Source organism: Micromys minutus (assembly GCF_963924665.1).
Source record: "Micromys minutus genome assembly, chromosome: 9".
Taxonomy (NCBI): domain Eukaryota; kingdom Metazoa; phylum Chordata; class Mammalia; order Rodentia; family Muridae; genus Micromys; species Micromys minutus.
In genome coordinates, this window is record NC_137978.1 from 44473115 (window position 1) to 44486027 (window position 12913).

At 51.0% G+C, this 12913-nt stretch overlaps 1 protein-coding gene across 1 annotated transcript in view; it reads left to right on the plus strand.

Moving 5' to 3' along the window:
- SPOCD1 (SPOC domain containing 1) overlaps window positions 1–10043 on the plus strand; it is a gene marked incomplete at both ends in the record, with an annotated part of 29055 nt that extends 19012 nt beyond the window's left edge. The window contains 11 exons of the mRNA XM_080921248.1: window positions 16–175; window positions 290–406; window positions 2269–2394; window positions 4097–4274; window positions 4427–4577; window positions 4887–5022; window positions 5386–5475; window positions 6149–6335; window positions 7171–7415; window positions 9395–9516; window positions 10019–10043. Coding sequence (XP_080777374.1) covers window positions 16–175; window positions 290–406; window positions 2269–2394; window positions 4097–4274; window positions 4427–4577; window positions 4887–5022; window positions 5386–5475; window positions 6149–6335; window positions 7171–7415; window positions 9395–9516; window positions 10019–10043 — 1537 coding nt within the window. The remainder of the gene's footprint in view (window positions 1–15; window positions 176–289; window positions 407–2268; window positions 2395–4096; window positions 4275–4426; window positions 4578–4886; window positions 5023–5385; window positions 5476–6148; window positions 6336–7170; window positions 7416–9394; window positions 9517–10018) is intronic.
- Between the last annotated feature and the right edge of the window lie 2870 nt (window positions 10044–12913).

Sequence of the window (12913 nt, forward strand, 5' to 3'; positions counted from 1 at the left end):
TCCTTGTCCTCACAGTGCCCAGGAGCTTCCCAACCTGGCGTTGAAGGAAGAAGAGATGGGGAGTATTGCAGAAGGCATTGAGGAGGCCCTCTTCCACCTGACCCAAGACACCAACCTCCGCTATAAGAACAAGTACCGCAGCCTGCTCTTCAACCTGCGAGATCCCCGAAATGTTGTGAGCTGGGGGAGGTTCAGCCTGCCCAGCCCTTCCTTGGGGGACACCAGGAGTAGACAGCAGGTTGGAGTGGACGCTCTCAGGGCGGAATGGTGCATTCTTTTCCCCCCATAGGACCTGTTTCTCAAAGTGGTGCACTGTGATGTCACTCCTGATGACCTGGTGCAGATGAACTCAATCCAGCTGGCCCCCAAGGAGCTGTCCCGCTGGCGGGACCAGGAGGAGAGAAGGGTGAGAGCTCTGTAGACAAATTTCAAGAAAGGAGAGGACAGTGGGAGATGGGAACAGAGGAAGCAGGACAGAAGGACAACCAGGACTGAGAAGGAGCTGGAGAAAACAGAAAACAAGCTAGGGACTCTTCCAGAACAAAGGTAGGAAGAAAGCCTCCCCCTTGTTTCTCTGTGGAGCTAGGCTATGTGGGGGCAGGAAGCCTTGTGTGAGGACGGACGTCTCCATTGCTCTTCTTTCCATCCCGACCTCAGGTTTGGAAAAGGGGCCCCACAACTCCATCCTCTTCAGTCAGGTCCTCCTGTGTCCTGCCTATGGGTCTTGCCCTGGGTGGAACTCTTTGGAGTCAGGAAGGGTTAGCATTGAGATGGGTGTTAAGAACGCTGGCCCAGTGCTTGGTGGCCAGAGGCCGCAGTCCAGTGCTGAGGTGCAGTTCCAGGAGAGCTAATAACCCAAGGCCAGCTGTGTATCCATCCATTCAGCTAAGTTTCTGTCCAGGCACTGCGGGTGACATAGGATGGAGCAGCTGTGTAGTTTGGGGGTCACTGCAGCCTCTGTGCAACAGCCATTGACAATTCCAGGGTGAGGTGGTGGTGGAGAGGTGGCTCAGTGGTTAAGAGCACTGGCTGCATTTCCAGAGGTCCTGAGTTCAAATCCTAGCAACCACATGGTGGCTCACAACCATCTGCAGTGAGATCTGATGCCCTCTTCTGGTATGCAGGTGTACATGTGGATAGAGCACTAAAATACATAAAATAAAAGAAATCTTAAAAAGTTCTGCAGGGACTTGATGTGCCAGGGTTAGAGAATACCGGGATAGGAGAAGGGGGGCTCATCCTCTCAGAAGAGAAGAGGAGGGGAGGATGAGGGGAGGGACCGTGTGAGGGGGGACTGGAAGAAGGGGAGCAGTGATTAAGATATAAAGTGATAAATAAATAAATAAATAAATAAATAAATAAATAAATAAATAAATAAATAAGACCTTGCCTCAAAATGTAAGGTGGATGACTCCTGAGGAAGGACATCCAAGGTCGACCCCTGGCTTCGACATGCATCTAGCCGTCCACTAATGTGCATATCCACATGTGTAGATATGTACACAAGTGAGAGGGTAATGCACAGGGCCTGACCAAGTGTGAGTCCAGTGTGCTGTCATCATGGAGTCCCCCTGCCTGGGTGTGGGGGTGCAGGGCCCCTATCTTCCTGCACCATTAGGAGAGGAGAGGGGCTGGAGAGATGGCCCAGCGGTTAGGAGTGCTGGCTGCTCTTCCAGAGGTTCCAGGTTCAAGTCCCAGCAACCACATGGTAACTCTAGTTCCAAGAGAGACAACACCCTCGCACAGGCGTACATAGAGGCAGGACACCCATCTAAATAAAATTGTTTTTAAAAAAGGACTTTACTTTAAACAGACAAACAGAAAAGGTGAGACAGGCTTACAGGTCAGGTGACTTTGCTCAACAAAGGGAATGACAGACAGACAGACAGCTAGTCAGTCATTCCTGTGAAGCTAGGCTCGGCCCTCCTTATGTATTGCTTAATAGCTTGGTCTTAATCCCCAGAGAATAGATAAACTGAGGTTGATGGCAACTAAGTGGTGGCCCAAAGTCAATCTAATCCTTAAATCTTTATTAATGGCCCATCTGGGACTCAGCTTGCAACACTTGTTCCGACACCACAGCCTCCCTGGGGACAGGTGGGTGGGGCAGCCAGAATCATAGCTAACTTGGTGAAGACCAAGGACAGCGACATTGCTTAGAGGAGGTTGGAAATGAGGGGAGCCTCCAAGGGAGGGGGGCCTTGAAGGAGGGAAGGGAGTGACTGGGTCCTCGGTGGCCAGAGGCTGAATTTGGCTTGGTTGCTGTAGGGCCTGGACATCATTGAGCAACAACAGAAGGAACTGTACAGCCTTCCCGCCTCCAAACTGACTCACAAGGGTGAGGTAGAGATTCCACGGGACTCGGACCAGATGCTGACCTTGGAAGACCTGATGGTAAGGGGCGACCTGAGTTAGGCACAGGCACTAACTCATCCTAACCGTGGGGCCCTGAGTAAGGTCAGTGCCTACTCTAGGGGCTTCATGTCCAAGACAGTAGGCCTGGCACTGGTCTCCCTTCTTTTAGCTTAACTCCAGAACACCTGCACCAGTGGCACTAAAGGCTAGTCATTGCAGTCACCCCAACCGAAGCCACTGTGGCTTCAGGCAAAGAGGTTTTCTAGATGTGAGAGGCAGAGACCTGTTTTATAAGTAGGTTCATTTGCTTGGGATTGCCACAGACAGGGAACCACCCACCGCTCTGGGCAGTAAAGCCAGAGGCCCTCCTGACATTGCCCTTGTACTGGAGGAGGCCCAGGATTTAGGCCTCTAACTGATGGGGCAGCTGCATCTCCTGGCAGACCACCATCTTCTAGTAGAGCACCTCCATCTTGCCCGGATCCTGCTTAGTACAGTGGCTTATCTGTCCCAACTTGGTTAACCAGTGTCCTGTGGTCAGCAGGACCTTCCCCTTGTCCCCACATCCATCATTCTCAGAAGCCCACTCTGGCTTGGTTGGGGTCTTTATGGGTCAGTTGTCACCTGGTTCTGATTAGGAGATGGGTGGAGGGCAGGCAAGTCTCTTAGGTCATGTTCATTCACCCAGTACAGATTTATTGAGCCTTTCCTGGGTACCAGGCCCTGGGGGAAATGACAAAGGTTTGACAAGACCATACTTGGGGGTTTGGCACCTCCCACCCCAAATATCCAAGCCAAGAAGAATCACTGCTTGTGTAGAGAGGAGCCCTCAGGGGGTGCAGCTGCTCCCCAGCTCAAACCAAGCACATTCCCTCAAGAGGCTGAATGTCAGCATTGGAGAGGGACTGGAGAGGCACTGAGAAGTGTCAGGGAAGAGAGGAGATGGCAGAGAAGGGAAAGGTGACAGAGAAGAGGAGTCTTCACTCTTCCCAGCACCTCACGTGAACGTGGCAATTACTGACATAGTGCACGCTCCTGATGGAACCAGAACCATTCATCGACTCAGCTCAGTGTAGTGGGCTGGGGTGGGGTGGGGATGTGCGCCCGCAGGGCTGTGAAATCTTTCCAAACCTTCCGAGCAAAAGGGATTTCTATTGTGGGGGGCGAAGATGGTTAGACTATTTACTCTCCTGGGCTCTGTCACCTGCTTCTGAGGACGTGACCCAAGGAAAGATGCAAAAGTGAGGAAAACACTTTGTGCACACAGATGCCTTCGGGGCTTCTTGCTAGTGACAACTGGAGGTGACCTGAATGTCTAGCAGCAGTCTACTGTTGTCTAGCAACTGCCACACAGTTGGCCCACAGGGGTCTAGAGAAGGTGGCAGATGTGTCTGCTGCAGTGAATGGGATACGAAAATGAGGATGCAAAGAGTATTTGACCCCAGCTATTATTACAGGAGGATCCCCCCCCCCCCGACCCTCTGCATAGAAAAACTGTGAAAGAACACCCAGTGTGCCAACAGTTGTCTGAAAAAAATGGTGGGGTGGTTTTTTTATTATTATTATTATTATTATTTACAATTATTAATTTATTTACCCGAGTTTCTTTATGGATTTTCAGTTTTTGGAATATTAAAACGTATTTAGAAAAATAAACCAGATTCTCGAGGCTCTCTACGTACAGAGGACTCCTGACCTTGCCATCCCACCATCTAAACCCTTCTATACCCGTGCTTTCCAGGTTCCCAGCGAGTGCAGCCTACAGGCCCTGATGACCCCCCTGGAGGATACCACAGATTGGTGTCAGCACCACCTCTGTGACTCTAACTGCCAAATCTGCACGTGTGGGAAGGAAGGCAAGAAGGAGGCTGAGAACGGTGACCAGCCAGAGTTACAAGCTGGCATCAGCCACAGCATGGGTGGGTAGCCGAGTTTGAAGGGGACAAGACAGAAGTGCCTGTGCCACAGGTCACCTTGGAATGAAGCTGGCTCAAGACTTGGTTCAAGTCAGGCTGTGGGCTGGCTTCTCCCTCTGTATACACATTTTAATTCTTGCCCCTGCTCTTTGCAGATCAGGAGTCCTCAACTAAACTGCCAGCCTTCCCTGGGGCCACCATGAACAGGGAGGAAAATGCCATCCAGAAAGCCGCAAGTCCAGCTCCTGGGTCCTCTCCAGAGATGTTCCAAGTTGGGAAGACACCCCCCAAGGAACCTCAAGACAGGTATGGGACCAGAGGCCAACAGGTGAGCAACCCAGCATCCTGGGTGAGAGAGGCCACCAGCTGGAGTAACAGCATCCACACACTGCAGGAGCTTCTTCCTTTATGACCACGTAGTCCTTTTCGTGCCTGTGTTTTTCTATCTGAAGTGGAACTCACGAAGCTTCCCGGTTCCCTCCTGCTCAAGACCCATGCTTGGACCAGTGTTCAGGTCTCTGCAGTAAGAACACAGTACCAGCTCTGCAAACTAAAGGGACCCTGGGACATCCCAATGAATGACTCTGCTTGGCTTTGCCCTGTCCCTTCTTCTAGGCTCCAGATGGCTGCTGAGCCCAAACACAGCCTGCCCAGTTTTCCACCCTGGGAGGGCTTACTGGATATGTTCTCCATCAAGCACTTCCGGACGAAGGCACAACTGATCTTGGGACACAGCAGTCAGCTTATCCAGGTACCTATGTTTACAAGGACTCCCTTACACCCTTCTCAGCCCAGTTGGTAATTCATCCAGTGAGCCATGTGCTAACCAAGCATGAGAGCAGATGATACTCTAACCAGATCCTGACACACTGAGGCTAATAACTCTACCCCAAGACTTAAGGAGAGTCTTAGGGGGAACATCCTGGGGCTCCTAGGTTCACAGGAGGGTTTTTGGAGTGATTGTTGGGGAACTGTTAGTTAGTTAGGGAGTCCCTGAGGGTTCAGATACATTGCCTGCCCTTCTCCTTCTCTGACTTAGGCCTGAGGTAATGGGAAATGCATCTGCCTAGGAGGGTGGGAAGCTAGGTGCTGACCAATCACCTGCTCCTCCCAGGCTCTACCCAAGGTCATTCGCTCAGCAGGCCGCCTCCCTCCAAACCATGTCTGGGATCTTCTAGATCGTATGGGCTCATCCAAGATAAAGGTAAGCTTCCTGCTCTTAGGACACCCTCTCCTCTGCCCCCACTTCTCAGCTTCTTCCCTCCCATCTAGCTCACCAGTGACCCTGGACAAGATTACCTTTTCCCTCCTACTTCTTCCTTCCTTCCTTTCTCTTTCTTTTTTCTTTCTTCCTTCCTTCCTTCTTTCTTTTTTCCTTTCTTCCTTCTTTCTTTTTTCCTTTCTTTTTAAAGATTTATTAATTATATGTAAGTATACTGTAGCTGTCTTCAGACACCAGAAGAGCATCAGATCTCATTACAGATGGTTGTGAGCCACCATGTGGTTGCTGGGATTTGAACTCAGGACCTTTGGAAGAGCTCTTAACCACTGAGCCATCTCTCCAGACCTCCCTACTTCTTTCTAGAGCAGCAGTTTTCAACCTGTGGATCATGATGACTCTTTCCCAGGGGCCATCAGCTTTCCTGCATAAGTATTAGATACTTACATTATGCCCCATAACAGTAACAAAATCACAGGAAGTAGCAACAAAAATAACATTATGGTTGGGGTCACCACAGCACGAGGAGCTGTATTACAGGGGCTCAGCATTAGGGAGGTTGAGAACCCTTGCTCTAGAGGAAGTAGGCTCTCAGAGGTCTGCTGACCCTGAGTGAACCTGTAGACTGCTCTTTTGCCACTTCCTCTGTATTCTCCAGGACGTCTGTGTGATCAGATTGTGTCCCCACGGGTCTCAGGACATCCAGAACTACCGTCTGCTTTACTCCTACCTCAATAACAAGCAGTGTCACTGCCTGGCCGCTGTGCAGCATGTGAAAATGGTCCTGCTGCCCCTGCCTGCCTTTGAGCCTCTGCCAGCCAGGCTGCGCCCTCTGGGGGGCCCAGGTGAGAACCAGTTATAACACACACACTCACACTCACACACACACACACACACACTCACACACACACACACACACACACACACACACACACACACCCGAATAGAACTACAGCACAGTCACATTTGATCCAAGGAACTGTAGCAGGACAGAGGCAGATCCAGACAACTTGCAGCAACAGTCATAGCAGCTAAGAGGAATAGGTGTGTCTGCCGCTGCACTAGCTAGACCTGGCTTCAGGGCAGGGATCTGCCTAGGCGTGGCCCTAGGAAATCACCGGTGGAAAAGACCTTGGGGACTCACGAGCAGATCGTGCCAGCCTGCCCTGAAGCAAAAGTCGTCACATCTTGGTGGGCTGCAGTTCCCAGGACTAGAGGTAGGTTGGCATCTCTTCTATTGGGCAGCTCTGGGCAAAAGCCTAGCTTGTGTTGAGACATAGCTGCCAGCTTGTTCATGTACACCTTTGTTCACAAGGTCTCTCTCAGTGATACATTCACCTCTCATTCATTCATTCATTCATTCATTCCTTCTTCAATAAGCCATTGCCTCAGTTTGTGGTAGGCTCAAAGACAGATAATGCACCAACTCTGGGGATGGTGTTGACTGTCTTCATTAAGCCTTGAGGTCAAACCATGGCCTTACCTCTGCCAGATGGCCATTGATCACCTAGATGGAGCACTCTGAGACAGGTCATTTGCCTGCTTGCTTCCCCCACCTTAGTGTCAGGAAGTTCTCATGACCAAACCTCCAGATCCACTGCTGCTGCTTTTGCCTGTGTGTGTGTGTGTGTGTGTGTTGATTTCCTCCAGGTTTTGGGAACCTCTTCCTTCTCTTTTCAGGTCTTAAAACTACTCACACAAGCCTGTTATTAGCTGTGCTGTTCCCGAAGGATGAGCTTCCAGACATAGCTATGTCCAACCCCGTGTGGAACAAGGTTCCAAAGACGGTGTCCTTCAGCAAAACCGTGGAAAGGATACAATACTCGCCAGAGGACAGGAGGTCAGAGGCCACCCCAAGCAGATCGTCTCTCCATGAGGAGCACCCAAAGCTGAGCTTGGCCAAGGGCAGCCTGGCTCCAAGGAGTGTTTGTGCTCCCCACAGCCTCCCCAGAGGCAGGGGGAGGCAGAAACCTGGGTGGGGACAGTGGTCCCCAGAAGCAGGCTGGCACTACTCCCAGCATCCCAATTCAGCAGGACCAGTGTTCCCGGGCATTGGCCATGGGCAGCACCTCCACAGGGCTTCCTGCTTCCACCATGATCTACTGCAGCACCTCAAGGCCCTAGTGACTATGAGTCACCAGTTTCAAGCGTCACTGTTGCCTCAAAGCCAGGATTCCCTCCTCCCATCCACCGTAGTATCTGCAGTTCCAGATCCTCCTGGGCCTTCTTTGGGCCCTTTGGATGGAGGTGGCTCTGACTGTCTCTGACCTGAGGGGCCTGACCCTTTAGAGCCTCCAGAACAGGAGTGCTGATTCCTTTACCAGCGTAACAGCAAGTGAGCTCTCCCACACCTGCCCAGTTTGTTTCTGTTCTGCAGTCTGTTTGATGTTGATTTTTGGTTCAATAAAAACTTGGCAAACTAAGAATTGCATCTGATGGCTGAGAAGGAGTCTCTAGTCCCATCCAGGTGTGGCTAGAAGTATCTTTGAATTTTTCTGCACAAATGCATGATTTCCCCAGTTGCTGATTGGAGGCTGGGGTGGGGTGGGGTGGGGTCCTGAACCATCCATCACTTTGTCCCAGGACAAAGCCCTTTCAATGTGGCTTCTGGAAACATTAAAAAAAAAAAAAATGTGAGCATGTTGGGTCTAATCCCAACACGCAGGAGGCAGAGGCGGGTAGATCTCTCGAATCGGAATCTAGACTGTTCTATATAACTAGTTCAAGACCAGCCAGTGCCGTACAGTCTGTCTGTGGAACCCTCTCTGTGATGGCTGTTCTTTCATGTCAACTTAAATCTAGATGGCTGGGAGCGCCTTTGAAGGATTTCTTAATTAAATCGTTTGAAGCAGGAAGACCCATGTCTAATCTGGATCTTTTGAGGTGGGAAGATCCACCTTTAACCTGGGCCACGCCTTCCGGTGCCTGTACAAAGACTGTGGAGGAAGGAAGCTTGCTCTTGGTCTGTTTGCTCTCTCAATCGAGTCCGACAGCCTTGCGGACTGAACCGGATTCTTGTCTTTACCTTGGTAGACAGCCATTGTTAGACCAGCTGGACCACGGCATGTGTGTAAGCCACTTTAGTAACTCCCATATCCTTTTACAATAAGTTCTATTCCTCTAAAGAACCCTGACTAATAAATACACTGTCTTTAAAAAAAAAAATCTGAATTAAGGGGCCAGATCAGTGGTGGGAGAGAAGAAAGACCAGTTGAAGGAGAGAGAACGGAACAAGCAGAGGTATGAGGAAAGCCACAGGAGTGGCTTAGTTTTATCATTCAGTTACGGTGTGCACATACTTCTGTGGGTCTCAGAGGTCAGAGAAGAGCATTGGTGCCTTCCTCCTTCGATGCCCACTTGACTGTTTTGAGACAGGCTCCTCTAGGAACCAGAAGCTCACCATTTTGGCTAGCTTTGTGTACTGGCCAGTTGCTACCTCTCTTGCTCCACAGCTCCAGGAGTGGTTTTAAATTTTGGAAGACAATTTTTCTTTTAGATAGGTCAGGGGTTGGCACAAAATATCATAATGTTGAGGGGCTTCTGAGTATATGTCTGTGACCTCGGTGCTCTCTGTGTGTGGGGTCTCTGTTGAAGGTGAATGCTTTCTGCAGGCCCTGCCAATTGCTTGAGACAGCCAAGGTTTAGGCCTGGGAAGACCTTCGGGCCTGTTGAGTGGTATAGAGGTTGACCGCTGCTGTTTTGCCTTAGGTATGGAGTGAGCTTCTCACAGCAGCTTTGAGCCTGGGGACTGACTAGCTTCCCCAGACGAATTCACCTAGGACCACTCCCTAAACCCCCTCTACTTCTCCTACCCTACCTTCGCCCCCACCCCCACCCCCCTTGCTGCAGTATCAGAAGCATGCCTCTTTCTACCCCAAGAGCTCTACGGCTGCCCTACCCCCAGCCGACAGCAGAGGGGGCCCTTTACCTTGGGATGGTGGTCGGGGCTGGCAGGAATGAGTCTGAGCTGGGGGCAGATGAGAAAGTGGGAGCGTTGGAAGAGGGGAAGGTGGGCGAGAGTGGGTTGTAAGTAGGAGCAGCGAGAGTATGCTGGGCAGATGAAGCAGGGAAAGAAACGGGGTTCTTGAGGGAACTCCTCTGGCTCAGAGGGCAAGGGACTGCCGCAGCCTCAGCGCTAAATGCAAATGATGCAAATTACTATGCAAACCTGCAGCTCCTCTCGGAGCCCACAACTTGGGTGGCTTTCCTAACGCTGCTGGGGTTGGGGAAACCGCAATACAAGTCTCTCCCGGGTCGTGGCTTTCTCCTGGAGAGACAGCAGAGGCATGGTGTGTGTGTGTGGGGGGAATTAGCTTCTGCCCACCCCGGGGCCTGCCCTTAGAGGTTCAGTTTGCCCTTCCATAAGCGGGGGTGCAAGCGCGGCCTTCTGACAGACAACTCGCCCCGGGGAGCGGGTTATAGATCGACCCCGAAACCCTCCATCCTGCCTCGGGGTGGGGGCTGGGCATATGACTCCCCACCCACCTTCTGCTCCTAGTTCTCAAGCCCTTTGCTTATCTCTTGATAGGGACCTGGAACGCAGCTTGGCATGACGTTGCTAGGGGGTGTGATCGGCGGTTGCTAGGTTCTAGGAATGTTGCTATGCAACGCCGGGCAAGGCCCTAGTTGCTAGGCCGAGGAGGAGTCGCCCGCTGCCCAAAGGGTTTTAGCGAACTGCACCCGCCCCCATCAGGACAGGCGTTGGCACCCCCAGGTTGGGCTCAGTCTCCCGAGTTCCTTCCGGTTCACACCCTCTGTCACTCCGAGATCCTCTGGGCTCTAGAGCGAGGAACCCTGGGTCTTTGTACACGTGTCTGTGCGCCTGCTGGTGCGGGGGGGGGGGTAAAATATCTCTTTTGAATTTCCATAGCAACTGCTCCGGTGTCACCCTATTGCTCCCAAAGGTTTAAGCAGTTGCATTGAAAATTTACATATATCTGCATGTTATTAACATAGAGGCGGAGCCGGAACTTGTTTGGGCCAATATCCCTGGACAGTTCCCCTTGCTATGCTTTATCCCGTTCGATGGCCACCTGGACTGCGCATGCGTGAGTGTTTTGCGTCCCCGTGTTCTCGGTTTGAGGTGGGTGGGAGACTTTTGATCGTGGCCATCAGCTCTGGTCCACTCACCTTACAGAAACATCCTAACCGAAGACTCAGTTCCTTAAGCAACAGTGAGACTTGTTGGACCCCAGTTCTGTGTTCCCTGGCTGGGTTGTCTTAGGTTTGTGCCCTTCGCTGTGACTCACTTTCCTTCTCTGTAAATAGGCGTACTAATCTTTTAACTCGCTAGGATTCGTGGACTGCAACTTTGGAGCACACTCGTTGATGTCCTGGTGCACAGTAGGCAGTGTGTGGTTTTCTGCCTACCTCTTTAGGGCCCAGTTCCCCTCAGTACCCAGATGTAAGGCAAATGAACTTCTTTTGCAGCTCCAGACATGGCCGGAGGAACTTCAGATGTCAGGGCAGACCGGATTCCAGGCATGAGATGAGAACTATTGGGCAGACCAGGTTGGTGCACCATGGACCATGTCCTGCACCCCACCGTCACTCTCACGGAGCCCACTGTGTCGGGATCCCTCGCATTCCTATCCAGGCACTGGGGTTTATGGTGGTTGCTGCTATAGCTGGCCGAGAGGCTGGTCTGAGATGCCTGCGATAGAGTTGGGATCAGAGGAATGGAGAGTTCCTCTCTGAGCTTTCCCCAAGAAAGGGCTGCAGAGCTGTGGGACAACTCCTTTGTCCTTCTTGGACCTGTTTCCCTCCTGAGGACACTTGGGATGGGGTGGGGGGTAAAGAGCTGTCTTGCTTCAGGGACTGAGTTCCCAATTCTTGGGACTGTGCAAGCAGAAGTGTGGCTGGAACGGAGCAGAGCTTGGAGCTGCTTCCTCCTCAAAAGGTGGGGAGCCCTTTCTGAGTCTGATTTCTGCCCTTCCTGTTCTGGTAGAGAGGCTCTCTTGCTTGCCTTCCTTTCTCCCAGTGACCTTCTAACCACAATAGCCTTGACTGCTTAGAGCCACATGGAGGCAGAAGAGGCATTAAAGGGCAAAACCCAGTTCCATTCTCTGCCGGGGATAGCTCTTATTAGGCTTAATTAAAGTAAATGGGTTTGCTTCCTGTCTAGTGTAGAATATGTGGTTGACGATGAAGAGGGGTGTAGGAGCTTGGCTCTGATGGGTCATTTGGCTTCTAGGAGGAGATAGCACTCTATAGGGACCATACTTTGCCATTCTGACCGCTGTATACAGTCAGGACTGCTCTCTGCTGGTAAGAGAGCAGCTCCTTTCCCGTAGCCACCTGTGCTCCACAGGTGAGAGTTCCAGGGACAGGCTGAGAAACTGGCAGTGCCCGACTGGCCTGCCTGTGGCCCACTCTAGGGGCCAATTAAGTCTCTATCCCTAGCTGCGCCGATTAACAGCTAATAAGGCAGCAAACACCTGCAGCTATGGAGGCGAATTAAGAGCAACAGTCGGCATAATACACAACCCGATAAGTGAGCAATTAACAACCGGAGAAAGATTAATAGAAGCAATTATGTCCTACTCGGAGCTCTGTAAATACGACTGTCAACCACTGGGGAATTCAGTCCAGTCTCACCTGGCCCCACCCCAGCCCAGCCATAGCTTCTGTGGCAGTGGAGACACTTGAGCTAGTCTGTAGAGGACTGGGCCACACAGCCATTGACACATGGAGCACGCCCAGACATGTACACATAGGTATATACATCCTGGCATATAGAGAAATGGCCCATAGGACACAGTTACACAGACATACCCCAACCGTAAAACTCACATTCCCACACATGGAGATAGAGGGACACAGACACATAGAAATATTTCCACAAATACAGATACACTTGCAGAAAAATGCCCCCTGCGTCACAAAGAGACACTCCCATGTCACACAGAGCTAGACATACAGTGTATGTGACATATAGCAATCTAAACATAGATGTATAAACACACATCCTCATACTCACGGGGTCATATTTGCATACCATGTTTGCCATCTCCTGATGGTCACCTTGTTTAGGGTCATCTTAGTAAGGGCTTAAGCATGGGAGAAGTGGATGGGAGGCAGGAAGGGACAGGAAGGGACAGAATGCACGTGAATGTATATGCAAGAATGATGCACGCTTATGGTTCTAAGCACTGACATGTGTGAACATGTTATCAGTTTGTAGATATGTTCCAACATGTCAGCATGCATGTACCTGTATGCTTGCATTTCTATTAACCTATATTGGTGTGTCATGATGTAAACACAACTGTGTATTCTTTATATGCTTGGGTCTGGTAGAACTGTGACTCTGTGTGTGTGTGCACACATGTGTACACATGTGCACACATGTGACTCACACTCAATTCTGCACAATGTACCACTGTACCTAAGAGGGGATTTACATAAGGACCTGTCTGTCTAT